Source organism: Lates calcarifer, linkage group LG23 (genome assembly GCF_001640805.2).
Source record: "Lates calcarifer isolate ASB-BC8 linkage group LG23, TLL_Latcal_v3, whole genome shotgun sequence".
NCBI classification, from domain to species: domain Eukaryota; kingdom Metazoa; phylum Chordata; class Actinopteri; family Centropomidae; genus Lates; species Lates calcarifer.
The window spans coordinates 6,946,644-6,972,211 of NC_066855.1; the positions used below are offsets into that span (position 1 = coordinate 6,946,644).

The window sequence follows — 25,568 nt, forward strand, 5'->3', positions numbered from 1 at the left end:
GATCCACCGTTTCCACACACACACTCTCTGTCACTTTCCCCCATCATCTGCTCTCCCATGGTGCTTCTTCGTGACTCCCGTTACTCCTGATTTATTCCTGTTCCCCCCGCAGCCTGCACGCAGTCTTTTATATGTCCAGTTAAGCAATTCTCTCCTCTAATTGGTTAATGGAGGGCAGAGAGGTTTGGTGTAAAGGGAAATCCCAGGAGCCTCTGAGGCCTGCTTCATGCCCACTGGACTGGAAGGGAGCCAAAATGTAGTCCCTACCAGGCTCCCCCGCCTTTGCCTCTACTGGACTGGAGAAGATCCAAGATGGATGCCTCCAGGGCTGTACTGTTGTGAAATTTACACTATTGTAGATGAAATCTGGAAGAAACACACTTTGCATCCACCAGTGCTCAGTTTTTATATATTAAAAATGATTGATGTTAGAACAAATTCGCATCACATGATATTATGACCCAAAACTGCCTACTTTAAACTACTTTACAACCCAAATATGACTCAATAATCTCTGACTAGGACAAAAAAATCATATTACATCAATAATACATCAAGACCTGATCCATTTTGCGAAACAAACAGCTCCCAGAACAAATTCCAAGACCAGAATTGCAGCATCATATCAGGCCGCCTGCCCTGCTCAGCGCTTTAGAAAAATGCTTTGTGGAAAAATGGAGCAATTTTTAGAGACGGTGTCTTGAAGCTCAGTGATCCACAATGTTTCTGCATGCAGCTGTCTCCCTAAGGATAAAGAAAAACACAGGAATGGAAAGAGGGGAGGAGAAATGGTGGAAGAGGAAGGAGGAGAAGGAGGGGGAGAAAGTGCACATAAGCCCACAGAGAGGAGGAGAGGTGAGAGGGAGAGTGATGCAGAAAGAAAATATAAACAGGGTGTTCCGTCTTAATATAGATTCTTCTGTATAAAAGGTCAAAGTGGCAAAAGGAGGGAGTAATACTGTCCCATCTGTGGGTTTAATCTCCTCTGCTTTACTTCTCTCTCAGCTTGCCTTCTTTACTGCGAGGTCCTCAGATCAACAGTGTCAAAATACTTCATTACAAGTTCTGCAGTAAATATCAAAAGTAAAATGCTTGTTCTGCAGAAAAATGTCCTCTGTGACTGAAACTACTACATATCCCATGATTAGACTGTGATTATATTATGATATGAAATATTGATGAATCAGTGTAAACTGTAAGTAGCATTTTATTGCTGTAGCTGGTCAATTTGGAGCTATTTATGGTTACTTTATGCGCTGTTAGGTAGTTGAGTGTTCCCAACCACTACTGTATCAGTAATAATTCAATAACATAATAAATATTAAAAGTCAGAGGATCTGTTTTTCTGAATTATTAGTACTTTACTTTTTATTTACTTTCATACTTTTCCTTAAGTGACACTGTAGGTGCAGGACCTTGCAATGGAGTATTTTCACAATGCAGTTTCGAAACCATTACTAGCAGGTGCTAATTTAAGTTTTTACTATTGCTACATAGCTAATGTTAGCATTAACAGCTGTTTACCTACCAGTCTAGAAGAAACGTTGCCAGTTCAGCATCAAGTTTAATTCCTTTACTCTCCAATAGCTGTCTCCAGCGATGGAAAGCAACGTCAATGTTAACGCTTGTGTTGCGTCCGTTTCTATCACTTCTTTTGTGCTACTGAAGTTAGCATGCTAGCCAGCTAGCTGTCTCGTAAGATAGGGAGTCGCGGTGGTGTCTCCAGCAGCCTGCCCTCAGTGCATCATGGGGGTGATGAAGAAGTAGTGCTGCACAGAGGACATAACCTCTTGATCTGAAAGTGCAACGAAGGCTGAAGTAAACAGCTGTTAATGTTAACATTGCTGTGTAGCAATAGCAAAAACTTACATAGAGCACGTTTAGAATCAGATTAATTAATGTATAACTGGTTTAGAATAATATTAAACTTTGCAGGTGCAGGCATGTGTATGTATTTGTATATGAATATGGCCTACTCTTGGCATTGCTATGGGGAGGGATCTTGACTTATATCTGTTTTTTATTCTTACATTGCTTGTCAGTGATAATTGAAAGAAATTTGTTGGAACGTATGCAGCAGCCCTCTCCTCACTCAACAGCTAAAACAGAAATGTCCTTGAGCAAGGCACTGGAATCTCAAACGCTTCGGTGGAGCTGCTTAGTGGCTAGAGATTGCGCTTTTATCCAGCAGCACTCAGGCGTGAAAATGTGTAATGGTATAAATATGAAGCAAGGTGTTGAATGACAGGTCAACTTTCGCCAGATACTGTAGCTGAAGGTTAAAAGGAAGGTGTCTCCTCGTTTTCTGACGTCACGATGTTGAGATGAGGAGATAGTGTGGCATTTAAATTTCTCCTCGTCCTATCAGCTTGAACTCGCCAGCTGCGAATGAACAGAGGTCGGGGTTCAAACTGTGACAATCGCAAATGTCAAATGACTCGTCCCCTACTGTGACTGTCACCTTGGTTCATCGTTGAGGACGCCAGCCAACCAGCAGGAAGATATTGCAATAAAGACCAAGACAGGAAAATAGTGAAAAGGAACTTGTCTCAAGAGGCTGGGCGGATAAACATATGAAAATGTTGCGTTGCATAATGGGATATTGCATAATATGTCCCATTTGATACCACGTCACTCACTGATGCACATCAGGGCCCCACGTTATGCTGCTGGTAAGCAGGCAAACAGGGAGAAGGTTTTTCTGGGTGAGGTGAAATAAAAGGGGGAGGGAGAACATGGAGGGCTTATGGTTCTGTCTCTGAGCAGAAGACGTGGAGTGACGGAAGTAGACAGCCAATGGGGTGGGGGCGCGGAGTGAGAAGTGAGGTGGGGGGGTGATGGTGGCTGCGGCGGGTGGAGTTGGTGTGTGTGACGGTGGGTGGGCGAGAGCGTGGTCGGTACTGGTATTTCTACCCTGTCACATCGTGTTAGTGTGCAGCCGAGCACGACTGCTGAGCACACCACTCTGGACAGCTCTGCACACACAGGGTGAAGCAACACACACACATACACACACAGGTTTAAATTCACAAGGACACACAGGACCTACACTTGAGCGCACACACACAATTTGTAATCTCCCACGAGGACCACAAGGACATCCAAAACAAGTGCACACCGATGGAGGTTTGACAGAAACCAGGGGAGAGCGCTCGAAACCTCCCAACTTTACTTCCATCCATCCGTTCATTTATCCATCATTACTGCACTCTACCCATCCCATCAGCCACTTGTGGGTACAATCATCACAGAACAATATTCAGTTTCTTTTCCGTTTCTTAGAAAAATGTGCACACTAAATGGAAAAAAATGATTGGAGAGGGATAAATCGGAGCCAAATGAAGTCTGTCTGTCCCAAAACACTGTGTATTCATGTTGGGAAAATATTGCAACCTGATGTTCTTGGCTCAGTGCTTGAGTTACACAGGCAATGTCTTGTTTTGGAAAGAAGCTCTTCAAACCCAGATGTGCAGACTTCACAAAGCTACAAATGAACCATAACAATTTACTTTACCTGCCGTCAAACACATTGCCGCACTGGGCGAAGAGAGCAGCCAAGAAGCATCATCTTCATCAAACAAAGTTATTGTGTCAGCGAAGGCAGAGCAGTCAGCCCATCCGCTCTCTGGGTCACTATATGCAACATGGCTTTGTGGCCACGAGCCTGAAGGCTTTTACACCGCATTTTCCTTGAGAAAAATGAGAGAAAAGGGGAGGGAGGGGAGAGGAAGCAAGTTTGGATGATGGTGCACTATTCACATTCACACCCCAGGCAGGGGAAGACAGGAAGAAGTGAAGAAAGCAGATGGAGGGGTGGGGGGTGGGGGTTAGAGACAGCAAGAATATTTAACTGTAAATGCAGCATTCACGCACACCCTGTGGCAGGGGAAAGAGAGGAGGAGAGGGGCACAGATGGATGGATAAGGAGGGAAAAGGAGATGGAGTGCCGAGGTGTGATGTGCGGTGACCCGAGCTCTTCAGTGACGCCATAAACTTGGAGGCACGCTCCAGCGGCTTCTAGGGAAGAGAGAGATATAAGCTGTCCTTGGCCACCAGCTCAGTGGCGGACCTGGGGGTCAGGAGGTACATATAGAGATGCATAGAGCATCGTCAACACTGCAGATGGTCATAAGGGAATATCCTCTGCAGTGGCACACTTCTGTTCTCGTACAAAACATCAATACTGGTTTTAAAATTATAAAATGGCTCCTGGCTTTCAGGATGATTCACCACTTTGGTCTGGACTGAGATATCTCAACTGCTGTTGGGTGGATTGCCATCAAATTTTGTACAGACATTAATGGTCCACAGAGGATGAATCCCACTGACTTTTTTAATCCCTTGACATTTCCTCTAGTGCCACCACCAGGTCAGAGTTTTCAGTCATCTGCTAAAATATCTCAAGATGTTTTACATAGATGGATTGGCACAAAATTTTATTCAAACTTCCCCAAATGACGAGTCCCACTGACTCTGGCTATCGCCTGACTTCTCATTGCCATGAAAATTGATACTGAAAGGCATTCATATTGTATTTAAAAAAGAGAGAGAGAGACTGTGGTAGTAACCAGGGTTAATTGGGGCCCACTAATTTTGCCCTGGGCTCTGACTATAAGTATCACATTAAGGCATGAGACAAGAGGTTTTTTTAGGTACAAGGAAGTACATGTTGACATCTGATAGCCAGCAGGTACTCATACTTGGAAAGTGAAGCAGAAGGAAGGGTAACACAGCGTGGATAAATGCTCAAATTCAACAAGTTTTCCAGTAATGCTTTATTTTACATGTCATGTAGTTTCCTATTACTTTCCTTGAAAGAAACACAATATGTATAATGCCATTTATAGAGATGGTTTCTATAAAAGTCTGTGTCATATGGTTCTAATCATAGGTAAAATGGAAACAGTGTTCATTTGGTACTCTTACAATTATTAATACATTGTTGACAGCATAACCATCTTTCATCAAAATTAGTGTGAAATTTAGTTATATAACCATTAGCAGGTCAGGATGGATTAATTAATTGTGCATTAATTTCAAAGAAATCAACAACAACTTTTAACTGCACTTTATCATCTACTGTTGTTGCCGTTGTACTTTCCATGTGTGTTGACGCAAATTAAACAGTTATTTCCAGGAAGTCTCGTCGCAAAAAATATTAAGAAATTATTGCACATATCAAAGTGAATGTTTCTCATGTGCTTAAAGTGTCATGTTTATCTTAACCTCCAGAGGCTGGAATCAACATTATTGGGTCATGAGTTACCAAAACTCCGGCCAGTAAACAAGCGGCTTGATTTGTTTAGAACTGGGCACTGTGCCATGGATAAATGAAAGGGCAACACAACAGACTGAGCTGTTAATGCTATTTGTTTGGAGCAAAGAAGGCAAACTACAGGGGCGATGTTTCTTGAAAAAGAAAGGGTCTTGTCAAGTATTGACCCTAGGTGACTTAGCAAAGAGTGAGACGCTCAGAGACACTCCATGTGGAGCTGTCAGTCAGCTAGGTGTTCACTGACAGAGCCTCTGTGGAGCAGACCGGGGGGACACAGATGGACCACAGGTAGCCCCAGATGTGTCTCAGTCAAGGTGAAGGGAGAATGGAGGAAGGGGGGGTTGGTTTGTGCGGGTGCAGAGAAAGATGTTATCACTTCCATCTCCTCCTCCGTGTGGGTGTGAAGGGAGTCGCTGAAAACAGATGACCTACATTTTCTCCGAGACAGACTCCAGCAGCGAGGCCTCCCTGGATTCAAGAAAAGAAAGAGTGAAGAACGGAGAGGCAGCGCTGGAAAAACAAAGGAGGAAAGTCTGGGGAGAAAGTATAGAAAGAGAGGAACAGGCAGACTTCCAGTTTGACAAGGCAAACATGAAAAGGTAGAGACGCAAGCATACAAAAGGAAACAGGGAAAGTTTTGACGGTAATCCTCCTCGACTCTTCTTTCCTTCCCTCCCTCTCGAGTGGTTATATAAAACACATCTAGAATTCTGTTCTATGCACATCAAAGAGCCTGCACCGCTATGCAATCTGCATATATGAAGCGTCCAGGGAACAGCAGGAGGGGTGTGTGTGTGTGCGTGTGTGTGCTTCTGGGAGGAATGTTTGAGTCAAAAATAAGCTTCTTTGGAGAGTACTTAGATGACTTCGTGTTTGGATGAGCCACTCGGATCTGTGACTGCAGGAGCCTTCAGAAGACAATCACATTTTCCTCATCTGAGGTTGCAAAGGCAGAAATAATCATTGAAAAGAAAAGAACCAGTTAATTCAGTTTACATGGAGCTGTAAGCTTTTTCAAGGTGGAATGGCTGAGTGAGACATTACATTGTTTCAGTATGCATAAATTAACAGTCCTGGTGTCATGCAGCGGGTCTCAAGGAAAAAAAATCCGCTTTCGTAATGACATGGAATTGAGGGTGCTGTCAGAGGAATAATGTGGCTGCAAATGAAGTCATCTCACTGAAGATCAGAGCCTCATGATTCAAGTCAGCATCATTTCCTGCTCCACTGCTGCCACCTACTGTTGACAAAATGCAAGTCACGCAAGAGCATTTGCTTGACTAGCACATGATGCTGCTGTGATCAAAGCATTTTGCCAAATACTCTATCAGATCATTTTATGTTCTGATAGAATAAATTAATTAGTGGCCTTTTATGTGTATTTTTCCATGGATGTGAACTGTATTTTCATGTTTGGATCAAGACAAGACATCAAATAGATCAAAACCTTTCATTTGCTTTTAGAAAATGAATTCATAACAGTAACAGAGATATCTGGGACTGCATCATGGATCAACCATGACTTTGGAGAGTTGAAGTACTGTCAATTGCCTTTTAACATGAAACGCCAAAATGTTTCTGCACACATCTGATTAGGAGAATTAGTAGAAAGTAGCAATTTAAGATCAATTGAAAAAAATTCGAAATCAAGTTTATTTATACAGTTTAAAACAACCAGTGTTCAGTGCCATACACATTTTAGTTAAAAGCACAATAGTAGTGAGTGAAATGACATCAGTAGAGGCAGTCAAAAGGCACAAATAATAGAAAAGGCAGAAAAAACAATGAATGGCAATGATAAAATACAAGGAAATATCAAAATATGTGCAAAAATTTAAAACTGAAAACAATAAAACCTGTACGAGCAATTACTGTAAAAAATGAAATACAAACTCTCACTCTGCTCACTAAGAGCAGCCAAAGGTCATTGAGAACATGCACATCTTGAGTTTTGTCTCAAAAGTGTCAGTTGGGGACACTGGCTCTCTTTAACATTTGATTAAAAACGGAGGGTTTGGAGCTCCCACCACAAAGACACGATCTCCCTAATGAGACTGGTTTTATTAGTCATTTACGACACCTGTGTACGTGACAAAGCAGTTTAGAGCAGAGTTGCATTAGAGTATAATTCCTGCAAAGACTTGTGATGTTGGTATGTTACTGATTTATTGTAGCCACTGCATAATATTTTTTTAGCTGCACACCACACAGTTTCATTTCAACATAACAATGAAAATGCCACTGAGCTTGTTTGGCACACTAACAGACTCATCTCATGCTGTATGAAATGCTTTGCCCTCAACTAGTCCATTCATACACAATAAAAAATAAATATGACATTTATGCAGAGATGTTCATTACAGAAGTTCCAATGAAGTGTCAGTTGTTGAATGTAATGAAGCGTTAAAATGTGTAGGCGTAGTAAGAGCTGAGTGTCAAGATAAGATATCATTGATCTCATGAAGGGCTCTGAAGTACGTGCAGCATTCATTCAATCCTTCATGATAAAAAACCTGAGCAACCAGTCCAGCTACAAGCTACTGTTGACACACACCTGTGGAAAAAACACTGCCAGTGAATGTATTCAAGTTTAGGAAGTCATTTACTAATGCCCTATAAACCAGTTACAAGCCATCTATAGGAACAACTTTTGGGTAGCAAAATTGTGAAAAAACCCTTTCTGTTCAGTAATAATGAGATATGAGAGTTTGGTCTTTGTCCTTGGAACCCTTTATCAGAAGGTAAGTGATCATACTGTCCAATCAGAGGCCAAATCAAAGGCACCTGGATGCAAGTTGTTTTTAGTTATGTCATAATGTCACCGATTTTAAAATCTTGAACTATTAAGAGCATCAGTATCTTACAATCCTGTGTGACTGATGTCTTGTCTGAAATTGGTACCAAAAATAAAACAGAATCAGTCTTACAAAACAACGTGCAAATGTTTAATGCCTTAATACAGAAACTAACTTACTATCCTGTCACACCAGTTAAACCCACAGAGGGAAACAGTTCAACATCTTCATTCCATTGCCCGTATCCAGTGTTTGTGCAAAGCTTACCTAACCGGTTGCTGGCTGTAGCTTCATAATGAGCGCACAGTCGCGAAAGTGTTGTTAAAAGGAAAAATGTATACTTAAATAAAGTTCAGGCATGGTTTCCAGTTTACAGAGACAGTTACCTTCATTTAAAGATTTTAACCTCACTGTCCAAAACCAGTAGAATAACACAGTGTTCCCTCAGTGGTGTTTTCGGGTGGATTTTTCCGGTCCAAAGGGTGTGGTACAGCGATGTACAGTCAATTCTCTTTGAAACAAAAAGCAATCAGTGTTAAACAAGTGTATCATGGGTAATCCAGAGGCTTTTCCTTCCTCAACTGTTCTAATGTCTGTTATGAGTCACCAAGCCAAACAAGACAACAATTGCCTTGCATGCATCCGTCTTATCATCAGTCTTTTCTTTGATTTTTTCCCCCTTATCTCATGACTGTCTCCCAAGCATTTCCGTATGATGTCTCCCGTCGTAAACAACTCCTTGACTCATTAACAGTGAAAATAATTGTGAAATGAAATGGCTTACAGGATTTATAGTTAAAATATAATAATAAAAAAAGACTACCGTGATAGCAGCATGTTTGAATCAGGGCTCACACCATGAGTGTCCTGCTGTTCACGTATTTGCCACCCTTGTGCTTGTAGCCGATGCTGGAGACCTTCCTGCTGGCGCTGCTCCTCAGCGAACCTCCCTTCAACAAACCTCCCTTCAGCCTCATGCTGCTGGGCGCACTCTCTAAGAGTATCTTTCCTCTGGGCTTCTCCTCTGCCTCTGCCTCCTCCTGCTTGATGTTGTGGAGGTTCTGGCAGACGCAGGAGCGCTCCAGAGGGAAGGGGGGCTCCCGGCTCGAGCAGAACCACTTCATGGAGCTGTAGAGAAGCTCTGCGAAGCTGGAAATCGCCGATATCACCCCTACAACGAAGTAGAAGCAGAGGAAGATGGTTTTCTCCGCAGGGCGGGAGGTGAAGCAATCCACTGTGTAGGGGCAAGGGAAGCGGCTACAGGGGAACTGGGCCTCCACCTTGAACCCATACATGAACCACTGGCCCACTAGAAAGCCAACTTCTGCCAGTATGCGGAAAGCCACATTGACAATGTAGAGCCTCCTAAAATGGAGGTCTTCTCTATAGTCCTGGCTGCTAATTTGGCTGAATTTGGAGTGGCTGTTCCTCTTGTTATGGTGGTGCATGGCGTACATGAGGAAAAGCAGAGACGGCGTTGCGATGAGGACGATGTGAAAGACCCAGAATCTGTACTGGGAGATAGGGAAGGCCATGTCGTAGCACACCTGTTTGCACCCCGGCTGCAGGGTGTTGCAGGCAAACTCCTCTTGCTCATCCTCAAACAGGTCACTGGCAACCGTTCCCAGGATCAGAATCCTAAACACAAGCATCAGCAAGAGCCAGAAGCGGCCGAGCATCGGCGAGTGGGCCTGGAGGTTGTCGAAGAGTCCACCGAGGAAGCCCCATTCACCCATGATTGCAACAGTCTCACCGTTGCTTCTTGGAAGACTGGAGATGAATTCACCTGTCCTTCTCAGAGCAAACTGCCTCTGGCTAATAAAAGAAACTAGAGTATCTTATTATCCCCAAATCATGACTTATAATGAAACTAAACAGCCTTATCTGCAGGTCAAAGTGTGGCCTGTGCGTTAACTGATGGTAGGCTGCATATTCCAATGACCTGGAACCAAAAATGAAACATGATTATACCACCTGCATAACAGCAATTCCAGTATATCACTCAAGGAATAAAATGATAAGATTGACCTATAATGAACCTGTAGTCCTGAGGTTTCATTTGAAGAGGTTGTAAAAGAAAAGAGCTGAATCCTATTTGAAGGGCTCAAAATTTCTGAATACTGTCTCAATCACCTACAAGCTGCTACTTGTGGAGGAGCACTGGGCTGGTTGAGCTACTTGTCGGTCTGGAACTTGAAACTGATAAGACAAGTTCAGTCTAAGGTGTTTTATGTACCTTATGACAAGACGGGAGAAGACTGAGACGCACAAAACCAAAGCCACCAGATAAACCTTAAAAATCCTGTTTCTGGCTCTTCTTGTTTGTCCACTGCTACTCAGGTTGCATCCTTGGATAAAACCAAAGCAAAGCTTGAACAAATAAAAATCCGATCAAAGAGTTATGCTCACGTCCATGCCAGCCTGTATTCCTCTCACTCTCTACTCCAAATGGCATGCCTGTAATTTAGAGGGCGGCAACAGTTCCTGTCTTAATCTGCAACAATCTAGACATTTCAAAGCTTCCTAAATGGCAGGAAGGGTCTGCTCCAAGATGTACCACCAGTTTCCCTGCTCACAAGGGAAAACATGAGTGCATGTGTATTGACTAAAGTACCTTCAGATTAATTATGCAGTGTATCTCATTCACTTTGCAACCAGCAGCATCAAAACATTATATTGAGCTTCGTGGTTTTATATTAAGGTTTTTTTTAAAGCAATAAAATTGTTTTATTGCCTCCCAGTAGCTGTATGACTTTGAACCTGTGAATCACTGCTGCACAGGAGAACTAGATAAAGAAATGTTTTTCTTATCACTTCAACTCTCAATGATCACAGACTCAACTTGTGAATAAAAAATATGTACTGCCTATGTGTTGCCTATGTACTCTCTGGTTTGTAAGCAAGAGGTTACTTACCCATTCAGATTTCCAAATGAGCAGCTCCCCAGTGTCTACAGCACATGTGCGTCTGATGCTCCACCCTCACTTACACATGCCATTTGAAAACTCCTGAGAACCTGACGTGTACGGACAAAAATCACTGACACATTTCATTAGAGGCTGGCCTTTGAGCGAGGTTTTCACCTAAACTCATAATTCTAAACACACTCCACAATCTGTAGAAACATGTTAGCTTTATTTGTTAAACATATTAAAATGAACAGCCATTGAAATATTTACAGGACATGACAAAACACAAATAGATCATAAGAGGAAATTTCAAGAAACATGACAAAGAATAACTTCATAGAATAAAACTTGACTTGCACACAGGTATAACCAGGCCCAGGCATCCAACACTATAAGATGATTTCTTTTTTCTATGCTTTTTTCTCTAAAATATTTTTTAGGCCATACAGACTGGAGATCAATGGTCCATTTAAGCACCAGTCTAAATGTAACCATGCTTCAAGCAATAAAAGTGAAGCCAAATAACTCACATAGCAAAAGCTCTATGTATAACTTACTAAAAAACCGGTCTTTGATAAAAAATCTAAAAAATGACACCTGGACACTGACCTATGGGCTAAAATTTAAAAGTCGGAGTCTGAGTCCAGGTTGTAGGTTACAGGTTTGCGGGCACGTGAGGGCTTCACCCGTGATGTCACATCTGCAGGAGCTGCTGCTTCCTGGTCAGAAAGCCGGAAGCTGTCATCCTCTTCCCACTTCTTTGTTTTCTACGACAGAGAAATTTATTCAGGTTAATAGTCAGTAATACCTCGCAATGCCTAAATAAACAAATAGAAATTACTAAAGGCCTTCTTGAAATCAGATTTCGGTGTTAAAACCGACCTTGCTGCCGGCAGTCGTTTTGGCCTTAAGGCGAGACATGAGGTTGTCTGAGCTGCTGTCGGAGTCATCGCTGACGGCCTGTTTCCGTTTAAGGGCAGGCTTTGCCATTTTAACTGGAGGTTTAACTTCACCTTCCGAGTCACTGGAATTAAATGAAACGACCTTCTCTGCAGCTGTGTTGGATGAAGTTTTGGGTTTAGAGAGAGCATCCAGGATAGATGGCTGCTTCACATCTAAAAGAAATTAACAGGAAAAACAAAATGCAATTAAGAATTTATTGCTACTACCATTTGATATGAATAAAATAGCACATATTACAACTCTCAAATTCTGACTATGCATCTGCTGTTTAGTCTGTGTGACAGCCAGACTGAGCTGATGATAATTAGGTTAAACAAAATTGTCTAAATACCTGCAGCCTTCTTCTTGGATGCAGCTGGTTTCTTGGCAGCAGTAGCTTTCTTGGGGGCAGCCGCTTTGGTTTTACCTTGAACTGGAGCCTTGGGCGCAGGCACCTGATCGTCTGACTGAGCTGCCAAGTTCCATAAAAAGCAAATAATTAAACCTCAGACTGGGCATTTCTCAAGCTCATTACAAGAGTGTCCTGTGAAAACACTTACAGCTCGACTTGGATTCAGCTCGTTTTACTGCTGATTTGCTCTTTGTCACTTTCTTCCTGCAAAGAAATGATGTGTTGTAAATAAGCTGAAAAGGCCTTGAAGTGAAAGAAGCTTTCTTCATTGAGTCTGGTGTCTCATACTCACGCGGGTTCTTTGCGAGGTGGGGCTGGAGAGTCCATGTCGCTGTCAGCCACTGCGCTGGGCTCTGGGGCAAAGCTGGTATCATCGTCACTGATAACAGCTTTCCGTTTTGGAGCATCCTTCTTGCCCCAGTCATCAAATTCATCTTCACTGTCAGAAACGCTGTACGTCACCGTGCCTTTTAAAAAAAAGTAACAGAATGGGATGATTTTGCAATTCTGCCATGTATGGTAGGGTTTTTTTCCACCCAACACAAATTAGAACAAAAAGTTTGTTTTACCAGAGCCCCCCCCCCCCCATAATAGATAAGTAATCAAACAGCTGTTGCAAAGATCAGTTAGGAGTAAACAGAGATAAGAGAGCTAATTAGCCTCAGGAAATGAGTTCTATCAGTGTTTTAATTCAAAATCCAAAAACATTTCTGGAGTGATAACATCTTGTCTCACAGTCTGTGTAGGGGAAGCCCTTAGAAAACTGATCTGCCAGATACTGTGTGTGTATGAGCAAACAGAAAGCTAAAAGTGTCTTTTCAATAGACCATGGATACACCTATTTAACTAACAGCGGTGATCAGATCAGTAGCAGTCAGGGTCATCTAACAGATTCACCTTTAGTTTTGCGTTCAACACGTTCCCTGGGGGCAACCACTTCTTCTGTCTCCATTTCACTGCCAGACACTGCCTCTTCATCTGACCATGGGTTTTTCTTGGGGTTCTTGGTAACAGGCTTGAAGTGAAGAGTGGTCTGCTTGCCTGTCTTTGATGCTGCTGCAGAGAAGTATGTTTCATCTTTAATAAAAATTCAATGAAGCTTCAGCAGTTGGTCTAAATAGAATATTAAAAAAGGTACAATCTGTAATATTTTACCATCTCCCTGAACAAAATCACAACACTGGTTCAGAGCTGTTGGCTATAACTATAATGTAGCCAGCAATATCCACATAATCCGTTGCAGTCTGTTACTGTTCAGCAAACATCCAGTAGAAGTCTGGCAATGTGCCTGTCTCACTAGACATGTAAACTTTATATTCTTTCGACAGCTCAAGCACTGTGGCAAAACATCCCAGAGTCAGTTTGTAATCATGGTGAAAGTGTAGAGTAACTGCTGCTGTAAAAGTCAGAAATTGTAGGTGAAGGTCAAGTTTTATCTCTGAACGCTATATTTATTGATATAAACACTAACAGAGCTAGCACAAAGAAAGTTTTTAAGGGACATGCGCTGGGTTTCCTTTTGTACCAGTACAAGTAATGGCACACTTCCAGCTGTTATTGGAGTAGTCTACCTCACCTTTCTCCTTTGCTTGGGTTTTGGTTTTCTTGCTCAATCGTGCCACCAAACCAAGCTCCTCACTTGGCTCTGCACTCTCTGCTTCTCCAAACTCCATCTTCATCACTACATTTTCACTCTGCAATTACAGAAATAAGGTCACGCAAAATGTTGCTTTCATTTGGAGACTGTGCCATGTTAAGTGTCAAGATGTAGACATTTGTTTCTGTACCTTTATTTTCTTGCCCCTCTTGCCTTCTCCTTTCTTAAGGTCAGCTTTCCTGTTAGCTTCAGCCTTCATGGTGCTTGTAACACGTGGGACAACGCGGCGACCCTGGGGCGTGGGCAGAGTCTCCTGCTTCACCTTCACTGCTTTGCCTTTTCCAGCCCCTTTTCCAGCAGGCATGGAGGTGTTCTCCTTTTCTTTTGCCTCAACGCGCTGAGCACAAGAAATGACAACATCAGATGTCCGAGGACGGACAGGTTTGACAGTGACAACACTAAATGCAACCAATGCTCAATATACATTCATGCTCCTGGGAGACTGGCAGTATGAGGCACATTGGTAATACCTTTCTAAACTATGATGGACAAAATGTATCTGACTGTATGTGACTGATGAAATGCAGCAATGACTGGCTGCATAGAAATAACAAGTACAGAAAGATAAACAGCCAATACCGTCAGTTCCTCAGAGAAAGCAGCAAGGTCTTCCCGCCACAGGTCTGCTGGACTCTTCTTCTTCAGGGTGTTCAGCTCTGTTAACTATAGAAGAACAGCTGGGTCAAAAGCTGACATAGTTTAGATTACATTTCACACATCAGAAAGAACTCAGCATAACTCAACATCACACCTTCGCATCCCTCTGCTTGCACAGCTCTTCCTTCTTCTCTTTGGTCAAGAACCACATGGGCATGCTCAGCAGGTAATTGTAGTCAGGCCCACTGGTGTCCTCCTCCGTCTTTTCCTCTTCGTTTTCATCCTCCATCTCCTCCTCGTTCTAAAAGCATAAATACAAATATGTTATTTGCTCAGGTGGAAGCTGATTCCTCGTTGATGTAGCTAAAAGCCATTTGAACCAAAGTGTCTGACCTTCTCCTGAGCCTGTTTCCAAGCCTTGACTGGGTCAGAGTCGTAGCCCATCTGCTGCAGCATGCGGATCAGTTCCTTCTTTGGCTTGTTCTCTACAAGTACATGAACAGTATCAATACTCTTGATCAAGAAAAAAAAAAATCTAAATTCATTATAGGTCTGCACAATTATGGCTAAAATGATCATCTAAATTGTGAATGCCATTATAATTGTTACAATTTCAGAAGGTGCTCGAAATTTCTCATTCAATTTGACACAAAAACTTGCACTATAACTTCCTTTCAGTGAGCAGAAATGCAAAAAAACACACATTTATCTTTCCTGTTTGTATGTCTTTCAAATAAAATTGCAGGAGTGTGAGCTTTAAACAAAAACTGTAACAAGCTACTAACCAATGACCAAGGTGCCCTGGATTTTCTCCAGAATGAAGCGGGCCTGATTTGTGAGCTTAGCGCTCTCTGCCCCCAGCATGCCGGCCAACCAGTCCTTTCTCAGCACGTAGTACTTCATTCTCAGCTCATAGAAGTCCTTGAGAATATCCTGCACAGACTCATACTTCTTCAGGCTGCCCACATGGTCAAACAGAACCTAAAAAAGGAAAAAACCACAAATACTAAGGTTCTGGAAATAGGTGAAGCTTTTCATAAATGCATGACATTTTAAAGTACAATAAGATCTCTTCTTTTCTGTGGGAATATTAGATGAATGCATATGTGTGGCAGCCATTACCATAGAATTGCAGGTGAGGGGACTCTGCAGTTTGAAGACCTTATGGAGGCCAGCAGCTTCTGCCTCAGCCAGCTTCTCTGCTGTCATCTTGACCACAAAGCGCACGGTGGTGTCAGTGTGGTAGTCCTTGTAGTCTGTGATCAGAGGAGGGACCTTCTCTGTGCCATTCAGCATTGGCTCCAGCACATTCTCCTTGTAGGACTAGAGCACAAAGAATAACAACAATGACAAATGAGGGCAATTAAAATGGTCTCAAAAAACTTAAAATGAATGAGTTAACGTTGTGTACATGATGGAACATCCTGAATACATTCCTATGGGGAAGGATAAAGTTTTAGTGACTAACCTGTGTCCAAGATTTGACTGGCAATTCAGAGATCTCAATGGTGGTGGAATCAATGATGGCGACCTCTCCATTGTTCATGTACTGATTGTCCATCACCTGCTCAATTGTGCCTCTGAAACCTTTATAGCTTGGAAGCTATGGGAGGGAAAAAAGTAATAAAAATTGCCCTCATCACCTGTTTTGTACATCAGGAAACATAAGATCGCAATTTCAGAATGCAACAAAACTCATTTCCTGGCCTCACCATGGGCAGAGGCTCCTCGCCGTCCAGCATACGGTAGATGTTGCTGATGATCTCTCGTATGTCATAGTTTGGGATCTTGCTGGCCCAGCCTGTGCCAATACCTTCGGCACCATTCACCAGCACAGTGGGGATGATGGGTATGTACCACTCTGGCTCTACACGCTGGTTGTCGTCGTAGTTGTACTTGAGCAGATTGTCGTCCATGGATGGGAAAAGAAGGCGGGCCAGAGGACTGGAAGGGAGGACAGAGTTAATTAGTAACTGGGTAAACCATAAATTAACTAAAACCATTAAATGTGTGAAGGAGGCCTGTAGCTTCAGACTGTTTTGTGGGTTGCAAGGAGGCTGCTAACCTGAGCATGGTGAAGATGTATCGAGGACTGGCAGAGTCCTTGCCACCATGCAACCTGGTTCCAAACTGACCCAGAGGCTGAAGCAGGTTCAAGTTGTTGCTTCCCACAAAGTTCTGGGCCAAACCAACAATAGTCATCATCAGAGAGACCTGAAAATGAAAAGAGTTGAGGAGATTAAATTATCAGTATTCTCAAAAATACCTATATTTTCTTCCCAGGAACAGTCAGTATAATAGAAATTTGCTACAAGAAGCTGTTTGCATTTATTTCCCCACATTAAATACATTAATTTAGATCAAGATTAGATCAAATAAATGAGGAGGTTGGAGGGCAAAACAGTTTTTCCAAACATATGAACGCTAAAACTTGAATTAACTGATCATCAAATCAATCAAGTGTAAGGTCATCTCACCTCTCCATGGTGGTAGGCGGACATCTCAGCCACTGAGCCAGCCAACTGGGCCACCTTCACTTCCCGCTTGTCATTTCTCTTGAAGCAACAGAACAACACCTTCCTCTGGCCAGGCTTCAGGCCTGACATAAAGACAAATGCAGACACAAATTAGATCACTGTCTCTGTGTTTCTTATGAATTATAACTTTGTTCTTTGTGATCTTAATCATTTTACACACCATCCACCAGGCAGGGAATTGACCTCTCATTGTCAGAATTGGAGAAAAGTACCAGCTCCTTGTTGACAAAGTCATTGTAGGAGAGGGACTTAGTGGACTGACCATACAGGTACTCCTGTGAAGAGACAGGAGAAGAGGTAGTGAAACTCAACAGAAAACGGCAGTAAGTCACAAAATGTTCATCAATAGTTCAGATGTTACCTCAGGCAGGTTGTGCTCCCTGCGCTGGCGCCTGTTGATCATGAAGTTGGTCAGCCACTCTTTACGCTCATCCACTTTCTTCTTGCTAAAGGCCTGGAAAAAAGAAAAAAAGATGTAAGAACAAAATATCAACACTCCAGCTACTAATCATGTCGTAGTCAAATATTTAAGACAACTAATAATGTATCCTGTTGTGGGGGTACATGGTACACTAAAAGGTCTAAAACAATGAAATTTTAGTTTAATTTGATGTAATCTTGCTCAGGATGTATATCACATTGGCTGAGGAATGAGCCAAACAGCTGTGTAACATCTTACAAGGGTGATAGCTTCATCGTCTTCAGGTCCAGAGTACTTGAATGGGATACGGTGTCTCTGCATATCAGAGAAGTACTCCTTGGCCTCCTGCGATGTGCTGGTTCCCAAACCTGTGTCCACATGGGAAGAGAGTCTATTGGATAAAGCATTATAATCACACACAAGACTACAACCGTGACATTTGTCAGGTATGAAAGGTTGCTTACTTGTAAGTTTACTACCACACAGGGGTTTGTAACAAACCTTTGTAGTATTTGACTTTCCAAGATTTGTGGTTGGGCTGGCTCTCCTTCCATGCATCGAATTCAGGGATACTGTAGAAAGACAGCTGAGTTTTCTTGTATGAGGCCTTAAGAGTGGAAATAAATATTATTTTACATTACTCAATGTCTTCACTTGTTGCCATTTCAAAGTTTTACATGTTCACAATAACAGCACAGACCAAAACCAAAGATTTATTCAGTTCAGACTATTCCTGGCTTTCGTCACCAGATGGCAGTCTTGTTGCAAGCAGACTACATTTTGGGTTGCTACCAGGGCTGGAAATCAACTTCCATTCACAGTCATCTGGTAGATCTCCATATTATTTTCCAACTTTCAATTATTTCTTAAAGCAACTACAAGAATTAGAGCATAACAAGTGCTATGAGCAAAAAGTGAATCCCTGGGAGTGGCTGAAACTCCAAACAAAATGTTACCAACACATCCTGGGAATGACATACCTTGATGATGGGGGTGATGAACTCTTCCAGGAAGTTATGGCGCAGCAGTGACGGCCAGTTATGGTGGATGAAGTTGATCAGCAAGCCCTTAATGTGGGAGCCATCTTGATCCTGAAACAATCATTGGAATACACAGGAGTCCAGTCATATTAATGTAAAGTAATAAGTACACTATGTAACTTTAGAAAAGTTTGTTTATTCAGTTTTCTGTCACAGTACTGAAAAGGAATAATAACAGGTTTTAAATGATGTGTGTGTGAAAATCAAAGTGAAACAGACATGTCACACATTTCACTACATGCTGAAAACATACCTGATCTGTCATGATCATGATCTTGCCATAACGCAGAGTCTTGAGGGAGTCTGGGTCACTGTAGTTCTTCTTGTACTGAAGACCAAGGATCTTAATGATGTTGTTTATCTCAGCGTTCTCCATTATCTGAGAGGAAAAAACAATTTTCAGTCCTTTGCTAAACTTATAGAAATAAATGATTAAATAGTCACTTACCTGTGAAATATTAACATTTATTTCTGCTTTACTTATTTAGATTTTAACATTGAATATAGTTTTCTTTGATAGAATTTTTTATGTTGGTGTCTCATGACACCATTTGTGAGTCTGTATGTAGCTGCTATCTAATAACTGAGCAAAAGTCTGTTGGGCTTAACCTGTTTGTGTGAGGCTTCCCGGACGTTGAGCATTTTTCCTCTAAGAGGGAAGACGCCATAGCGGTCTCTGCCGACAACTCCCAGCCCAGACACAGCCAGTGTCTTGGCTGAGTCTCCCTCAGTAAGGATCAGTGTGCAGCCCATGGAGTTCTTCCCACCTGTCAGAGAACATGGCTATCACGTTTGTCTTCTGACACAGCCAGACTGTGGTTAAAAAGCAGAGAATGAACTTGGTATATAGTACCTGCATCGTTGGCATCATCCAGTTTTGGCACCCCTTTGATTTTTGTGTGTTTGACAGCTGAGCATTTCTTGTTCAGTTGAGACTGAGCCTTGAACTTCACCCAGTTCATGATACTTTCCACAATCCCACAGGATGTGGCCTATGGAGGACAGAAAATGCAGAGAAATAAGTGAAACCTGATCTCATTACACTTCGGAGGTTAAGAATGTAATGACAATTTTCTTTTTAAATTAGCACCTGTTTAATGAACTTGTCACTGAGAGAACAGGTGGACCCAAAGTTCTTTTGCTGCAGTGTCATGTTCTCTTTGGTCTGAGAGTCAAAGGTGGGGTTCTCAATCAGGCAATTGACAAACAGCCACATGTGGTTCTTCACCTGGAGAGGAAGTGAAGCATACTCAGCTTACAATAATAATGTAATCACTCAATTCCAGCTTCATTAAATAAAACTTATGATCTGAGTTTATAATATTACAGTACCTGGAAAGGCTTGACAACCACACCAGCTTTGTTCTTCTTCTTCACCACTTCAATAAGCTTCCCAATCACCTGGTCAGCCACATAGTCAATGTGCCTCCCTCCCTGGGGTCCAGAGGACAAACATAAGATCCCATTTACAGAATAAATGTCATAAGTCTTAATCACAGTGACACAAAGTGGCTGGGAATGTAGCCAAACTTGTACTTAGCTGCCAATTGAATCTGGTCTACTAGTTCAGTCATCCTTAAAATGCTTCATAGCCGCTTTAAGATGTAAATTTAAACAGGGCTGACAAAATAAGATAAAATTAAAATTGGCGCTCAGTACTCTAACAGACTACCTAAAAAATTAAATTATGGGTTTGGCATGGAGGTCACAACCCACACTCATTCATCAATCACAGTTTCACCACACATACACAATATATATACGTATATGTATAATAAATGCACTAGAGAGAACATAATACACAGACATTACCTTGGTAGTGGCAATACTGTTGACAAAGCTGACTTGCTGGAAACCTTTCTCACTCATGGTGAGGCAGACCTCCCAGCGCTCACTGACGATCTCATGGATCACGGTGAGGGTTTCGCCTTGCTCGTCCACCTTGTCCTTCAGATACATGTCCACATAGCTGCGGAAACCCGAAACCTGGAGTACAAGAGTGGTTGTGTTAGTCACATGGTTTAAACCATTCAGGTTTATGCAGTTATGTACAATTTTTTAAAGTTTGAACTAACCGGAGGGCAGTTAAAATTGGCAGAAAAAGAATGATGTAGTAGTTACTGTTTGTTTCATCTAAAATCCCTCAAAGCAATGTAAACATTGATGTAATATGTAGTAGTCTAAATATCTAATTTTTAAAAGGATTAAATCTAATTATGGACGAGATCTAATTAATGATATCTGAAAATACAAACACAATGCATTTCTAATTCAGTAGGAGACAGCTGATGGTGGATGACAGAAAGCAACAGACAGAGACAAAGACACAGACAAGGGAAATACTGTGGTAACTTACTGGCAACTTCTTGCTGTTGAAGAACACACGGACACCCTTGGTGGATCCAGCAATGTCGTAGGCTCTCCTGGTCATCAGAGCCACTGTGTCTTTGTCCAAGATGCTCATCTTAAACTTGGGCAGATCAGGCCTGAAGGTGATGCAAGTGAACTCCTCGCCATCAAAGGGTTTGATGCTAGCATCCCCTGCCCTGCCCATGTTGTCATACCAAGTCTGTGGAAAACATGGACTTATGGTAAAATAACATTTTTCCCTTACAGGTTAAGATGAATAGAAAATATTCTCCTTCTCACCTGCTTGAAAGTCCTCTTTGACTCTTTACAGGCAGTCTCTACAGTGAACTTTGTGCTGAAGATATTGCAAAGCTTAGCACCATATCCATTGCGTCCACCTAAAGAAGGTGCGAGGATGTGGGTTAGGGTGCTAGAGAAGGATCTACAGATAGAAATACCAAGCTTGGCTGTATCAAGTTTATACAAAAACCCTGTATGTAGTTATCTTGGTACTCTAAATTACTGACTACAGTTAGTTGATCAGTTATCCAGGTTGTTCAAATAAAGCATTTTCATTTAAATACATCAATCAAAATATTGCATGGGCACTGTAATCAAAGCAAATGTGTTTTCATAATTCAGCGATTAGCCTCACCGGTGACTTTCTTCTCCTTATCATCATAGTTGCTGGAGGTGAGGAGCTGTCCAAAGATGAGGGCAGGCACAAAGACCTTCTCCACCTTGTGCTCCACCACAGGAATACCCTTGCCATTATTCCATACACTGATGGTGTTGTTTTCACTAAAAGGCAAAATGTACACACACATTTCATTATGTTCATCTGTGATACCAAGGAAAGCTGTTCATTTTGATATTTGACAATTGGAGATCTTAAGTAGGCGTGCAGTGTTATACTTTATATTACTCACACATCAATGTTGACTTTGATGCAGGACATGCTCTTATCCCTCTGCTTATTGTCAGCTGCATTTACTGGATGGAGAATAAAAAAAAAGACTGATTACAGTGGCCCTGCCATCGGGTGGCAAACATTCAGTCTATTAGATTATATACCTTTTAAAATTATAAGAGCCATTTACTTACCAAGGATCTCGTCAAAAATCTTGTAAAGCCCTGGCACAAACGTCACATCACGGCAGTTCAGTCCAACATCCTCATCATACACCCACATTTGCTAAGGAAAGAAGTCAACTAGTGATTACAATAACACACATACATTCATATTATGTGTATCATTCGTGCTTTAATCTCTCAACTGACATCCTGCAACTTTGCCATGAGAGCAAAATTCTTCAGAAAATATCTACAGTAGTCCACCTTCACATCAGCTCCTGGGAGATTTACCAGAGGGCTTAAAAATCAATAAAGGTTAGTTAGAGAAGCCATCAATATTAAAGACAGGGGCATTGCTGTGTGACTTCTTACTTGGGTGACAGGCTCTACAGAGCCTATGTAGGAGTCCGGTCGAAGCAAAATGTGCTCCAGCTGCGTCTTCTTCTGATAGATCCTCTCCACTGACAGCCGCTTCGGATCTTTCTTAGTATTTTGGTTGTTTTCAAAGAAGGTCTGTTGCCAATGACACAGGGTTATCTATTATGTGAATTTTCTTGCACTGCAGTCATCAATAGGGCTTACATTTGTGTTACATGCAACTTCCATACAATGACCAACAACATCTGCAATAACATTTGCTCAAACAGCCTCACACTGTTGCAATTACTTGAATCTTGAGATTTAACGAAGACAAAGTAAATCTCAGGCTATTTGTTGAACATAAAAAATCAATAATGAGCGCAAAGAAGTTGCTGTGACCTGATTCATTGTATTGCTAAATGTACTGTAATGTAAACGTAATCCACGCTGTATGCCATTACCTCGTTATTGCGAGGTCACCAGTTTCCACCAGTTTGAAAACTGAAACACTGCTAACCAAAGAAGTTCTGCTTTTGTCTGACTAATAGTAGTATAAATGTGTATAGTTGTGGCGTTACCTAACGAGATGATTAATGATATGGAGCATTTTAGCCTACATCACGTGTTGTTTTGCATGTGTCTGCTAGGTGGTTACTACGCCACTGAAACGAGCACATCATAAGTGTTGTTTTCTTGACTGGTGCATTTTGTATGTGGCATTTTTGCTTTTTGAATATCGTTAACGAGAACTACGCCAGTGTTGTCCTTGTGGTTGTTAGCTAGCTGACTTTAACCGTTACTAAAAAGTTCCTCTGTAGCTAGCACTAGAAATAACTGTTAGCTAGTTAATAGCAACAGAAATATTGAAATCACCGTAAAGTTACCTTCAGTGGTTCAGCCATTCTTCTTATATTTACCGCCAAACCCTAGCGCTTGTAATAATTTAAACACAACGTTTAAGACTAACTAAAACCAAACAACAAAAACTGCTGCCTAACTGCACGGAAACGGAGCTGAGTTAATCGAGAACCCAGTTCGAAAATTCAAAACCTAGAGGAAACCCCTCGCGCCAACTATATCGACCAATCAAGCGAAGGGCCTCTTGATGTCTCTCTCCAATGAGGAACGTAAAAACGGTCTCTCTCAAGTACACAACCAATCACCGACGGCGGAAGAGGCATGAGCCCGCCCACGTTTGTCTCGCGGCCAATCAGCTTTCCAAGAAATATATTTACAGAGTAAGAGTAAAGTGATTAAAGGTGGGGTGAAGTGTTGATTGGTTTACGGATTAATTTTCGTCATGGTCTATAGAGGTCCAGTTTATATGGGCCTGTCACATTTCACAACAATAAAGACACACTGAAAATAAATAAATAAATAAATATATATAGACACTTAGCTTACAAAGGTAAATTCAGTGGGAAAACAGCTTTTGTCTCTTTTCACCTGGGTATTTTATTAATCACTCCCTTTCATTAAAGAGCTTCTCAAGCTTTTCTGGGTAAAACTAAGCCGCTAGATTGTGCCTCATACAACAATTAAAAATACATTAAGCTAAATTGATATTTTTTAATATTCTCTTAATAGTGCACAAAGTGATCCTTCACTGTTTTGTCAGGAGTAACATGCAGTGTGGCTCAAAGATAGTACTGATGTATGAGGCTTAGACCAAATTTTCCTCTGTTCCATAATAAAGTGTCTAATTTAGTTGGTTACCAGCTCTTGGGCCTGTCTTTCTTGATGGCATATCATACAAGCTACTGTATAGCACTCTCATATTCTTTGAGGCCTAATATGGTAGCTGTATAATCCTGCAGGATTTACAGAGATCAGAGAAACTGTGATATTCAAGGCTGTATAATCCATTCAGGATTCATAGAGCTAAGAGAAGCTGCAATATTCAACATCTGTGTGTATTTTATCTTGTTTACATCTTGTCATAAAGCTGCACCTGAGAAGTCAGCAAATTATGTATCACATTTCTGAAAAGTCAAGTGTTCATCTAGATAACACCTGGGGCATTTGTATCAACCAGCCAAAGCACAGCAGGCGGCAGCTGCTTGTCATTTAACAGGGGAAAATACTTTAAGCACTAGAGACGTAGATTTGTGCAATAACAAGACACGGTAGGCACCGAATGCAAACCTTCTGATTCACAAGTAAGTAACATTTCATTTCTTCAATTCTATTTTGTTATTTGGGTCCATTTAACTCAGTCCTAACAAAGCTGACAAGCAATTGTATCCCGGTTGTTGTCTGATTCACTCTTTACACTCCTCAGCTGAAGAGAGGAAAAGGGAGAACAGGTCTTTTTTGTCAGAATTTCCTAATGATTATAGTGCTGTTTATAGGTACCTGGTTGGTCATTTGGTTTCCAAACCATTACTGTTCTTTTAAATATACAAATATCCAAATATTTGCATTGCAAAAATGAGTTCTGTGATGTTTTCTGGGAGTGCAGTGTTTCCCTTTTTCCAAAGTGTTCCATCTCAATTTTGCCTCATTTATCAATATTCCCTCCTCCCACCTCTCTCTCTCTCTCTCTCCCTCATTTCCTCCAATCTCTCTGTCACACATGTATACACCCTGTATAAGATAGCTGCCTAAAAGCTATTTAGTCGATTAATGGGTTTATCTCACCAGAAGTGTGTGTGTCGTTGCAGTTTATGATAGCCCTCAGCTGATGTGTTTTTGCAGCTATGTATCATCATGCAGAGCTTTGCGTCAGGTCTTACAGCTGTGTTCAGCAGATTTAAAGTGATTCAGAAGTGCAGGGTTTAAGAAGGCACTACAAAGAAACGACAGAGGATTTTGTTCAACACGAAGCAAACACAGGCCTTTAACATTTCTGTTCCGGTGGTTATCAGTCAATGGAAATTCAGTAACCTGATTTATCCAACCACTCTGTCATTCTTATCTGGTTTCCTCTGCTATGTTGCCCACTCATCTGACCTTGGCATGATAATAATAGGGCTGAAGAGCTTGAGCTGTAGTCCAGGATGTAGTGCGGCGTATGTACACAAATACACCCACAACTGCACACATGAATGAAGATGAAAACACACACTGCAATTTGATTTTGAAGCTGGTAAGAATGATTTATCTCGGTTAAGAAATATAAAAGAATGAAGCAGCTGCCCTCATCCTTTTTTCATTCACACAACACAAGGGGCAGAATATGGCATCTTCAAAATAGAATA

The 25,568-nt window shown here is 41.6% G+C and overlaps 2 protein-coding genes and 1 long non-coding RNA gene across 8 annotated transcripts; all 3 read right to left on the reverse strand.

Annotated features, from left to right (window-relative positions):
* Positions 1–387: 387 nt before the first annotated feature.
* LOC127139203 (uncharacterized) lies at positions 388–1,748 on the reverse strand. Its single transcript, XR_007809207.1, has 2 exons — positions 1,529–1,748; positions 388–744 (listed from the first exon to the last, which is right to left on the reverse strand). It is a non-coding gene; the product is annotated as an uncharacterized LOC127139203 (long non-coding RNA).
* A 3,058-nt stretch (positions 1,749–4,806) lies between these two features.
* On the reverse strand, positions 4,807–10,921 carry LOC108875729 (gap junction delta-3 protein). 4 transcript variants are annotated; one of them, XR_007809229.1, is made up of 2 exons: positions 8,457–10,921; positions 4,807–5,743 (listed from the first exon to the last, which is right to left on the reverse strand). XR_007809229.1 is itself a non-coding variant. In XM_018664846.2 (2 exons), exon 2 carries the CDS (start codon positions 9,804–9,806, stop codon positions 8,922–8,924), a length of 885 nt encoding a protein of 294 aa, XP_018520362.1. In that variant the 5' UTR covers positions 9,807–10,012; positions 10,307–10,921; the 3' UTR covers positions 6,905–8,921. The 4 variants fall into 4 exon arrangements, 3 of the variants coding, with proteins under 3 accessions (XP_018520362.1, XP_050922369.1, XP_050922370.1); XM_018664846.2 differs by lacking the exon at positions 4,807–5,743 and having other exon boundaries at positions 6,905–10,012; positions 10,307–10,921; XM_051066412.1 differs by lacking the exon at positions 4,807–5,743 and having other exon boundaries at positions 6,905–10,012; positions 10,099–10,921.
* A 265-nt stretch (positions 10,922–11,186) lies between these two features.
* On the reverse strand, positions 11,187–23,421 carry top2a (DNA topoisomerase II alpha). Of its 3 annotated transcripts, none has more exons than XM_018664833.2 (35): positions 23,253–23,421; positions 22,381–22,521; positions 22,039–22,129; positions 21,864–21,927; positions 21,590–21,735; positions 21,235–21,332; positions 20,942–21,154; positions 20,398–20,571; positions 19,918–20,019; positions 19,676–19,813; positions 19,439–19,577; positions 19,195–19,352; positions 18,839–18,964; positions 18,526–18,636; positions 18,047–18,152; positions 17,804–17,913; positions 17,486–17,578; positions 17,285–17,399; positions 17,065–17,186; positions 16,653–16,801; positions 16,300–16,531; positions 16,056–16,190; positions 15,710–15,910; positions 15,373–15,568; positions 14,981–15,072; positions 14,742–14,888; positions 14,570–14,653; positions 14,121–14,327; positions 13,910–14,027; positions 13,231–13,386; positions 12,626–12,800; positions 12,482–12,537; positions 12,274–12,393; positions 11,862–12,094; positions 11,187–11,746 (listed from the first exon to the last, which is right to left on the reverse strand). In XM_018664833.2, the coding sequence occupies exons 1-35, from the start codon at positions 23,268–23,270 to the stop codon at positions 11,603–11,605; spliced, it is 4,710 nt and encodes a 1,569-aa protein (XP_018520349.1). In that variant the 5' UTR covers positions 23,271–23,421; the 3' UTR covers positions 11,187–11,602. The 3 variants fall into 3 exon arrangements, with proteins under 3 accessions (XP_018520349.1, XP_018520340.1, XP_050922281.1); XM_018664824.2 differs by having other exon boundaries at positions 13,231–13,389; XM_051066324.1 differs by having other exon boundaries at positions 13,231–13,410.
* Between the last annotated feature and the right edge of the window lie 2,147 nt (positions 23,422–25,568).

Excerpts from the sequence above, each read along its gene's own strand:
- LOC108875729 (XM_018664846.2), bottom strand. The coding sequence starts at position 9,806 with ATGGGTGAATGGGGCTTCCTCGGTGGACTCTTCGACAACCTCCAGGCC.
- top2a (XM_051066324.1), bottom strand. Across the intron at positions 19,578-19,675 it reads GTGACAAGTTCATTAAACAG|GCCACATCCTGTGGGATTGT; the intron begins GTGCTAATTTAA and ends TGTCCTCCATAG. Across the intron at positions 12,801-13,230 it reads TGTTGAACGCAAAACTAAAG|GCACGGTGACGTACAGCGTT; the intron begins GTGAATCTGTTA and ends TTTTTTTAAAAG.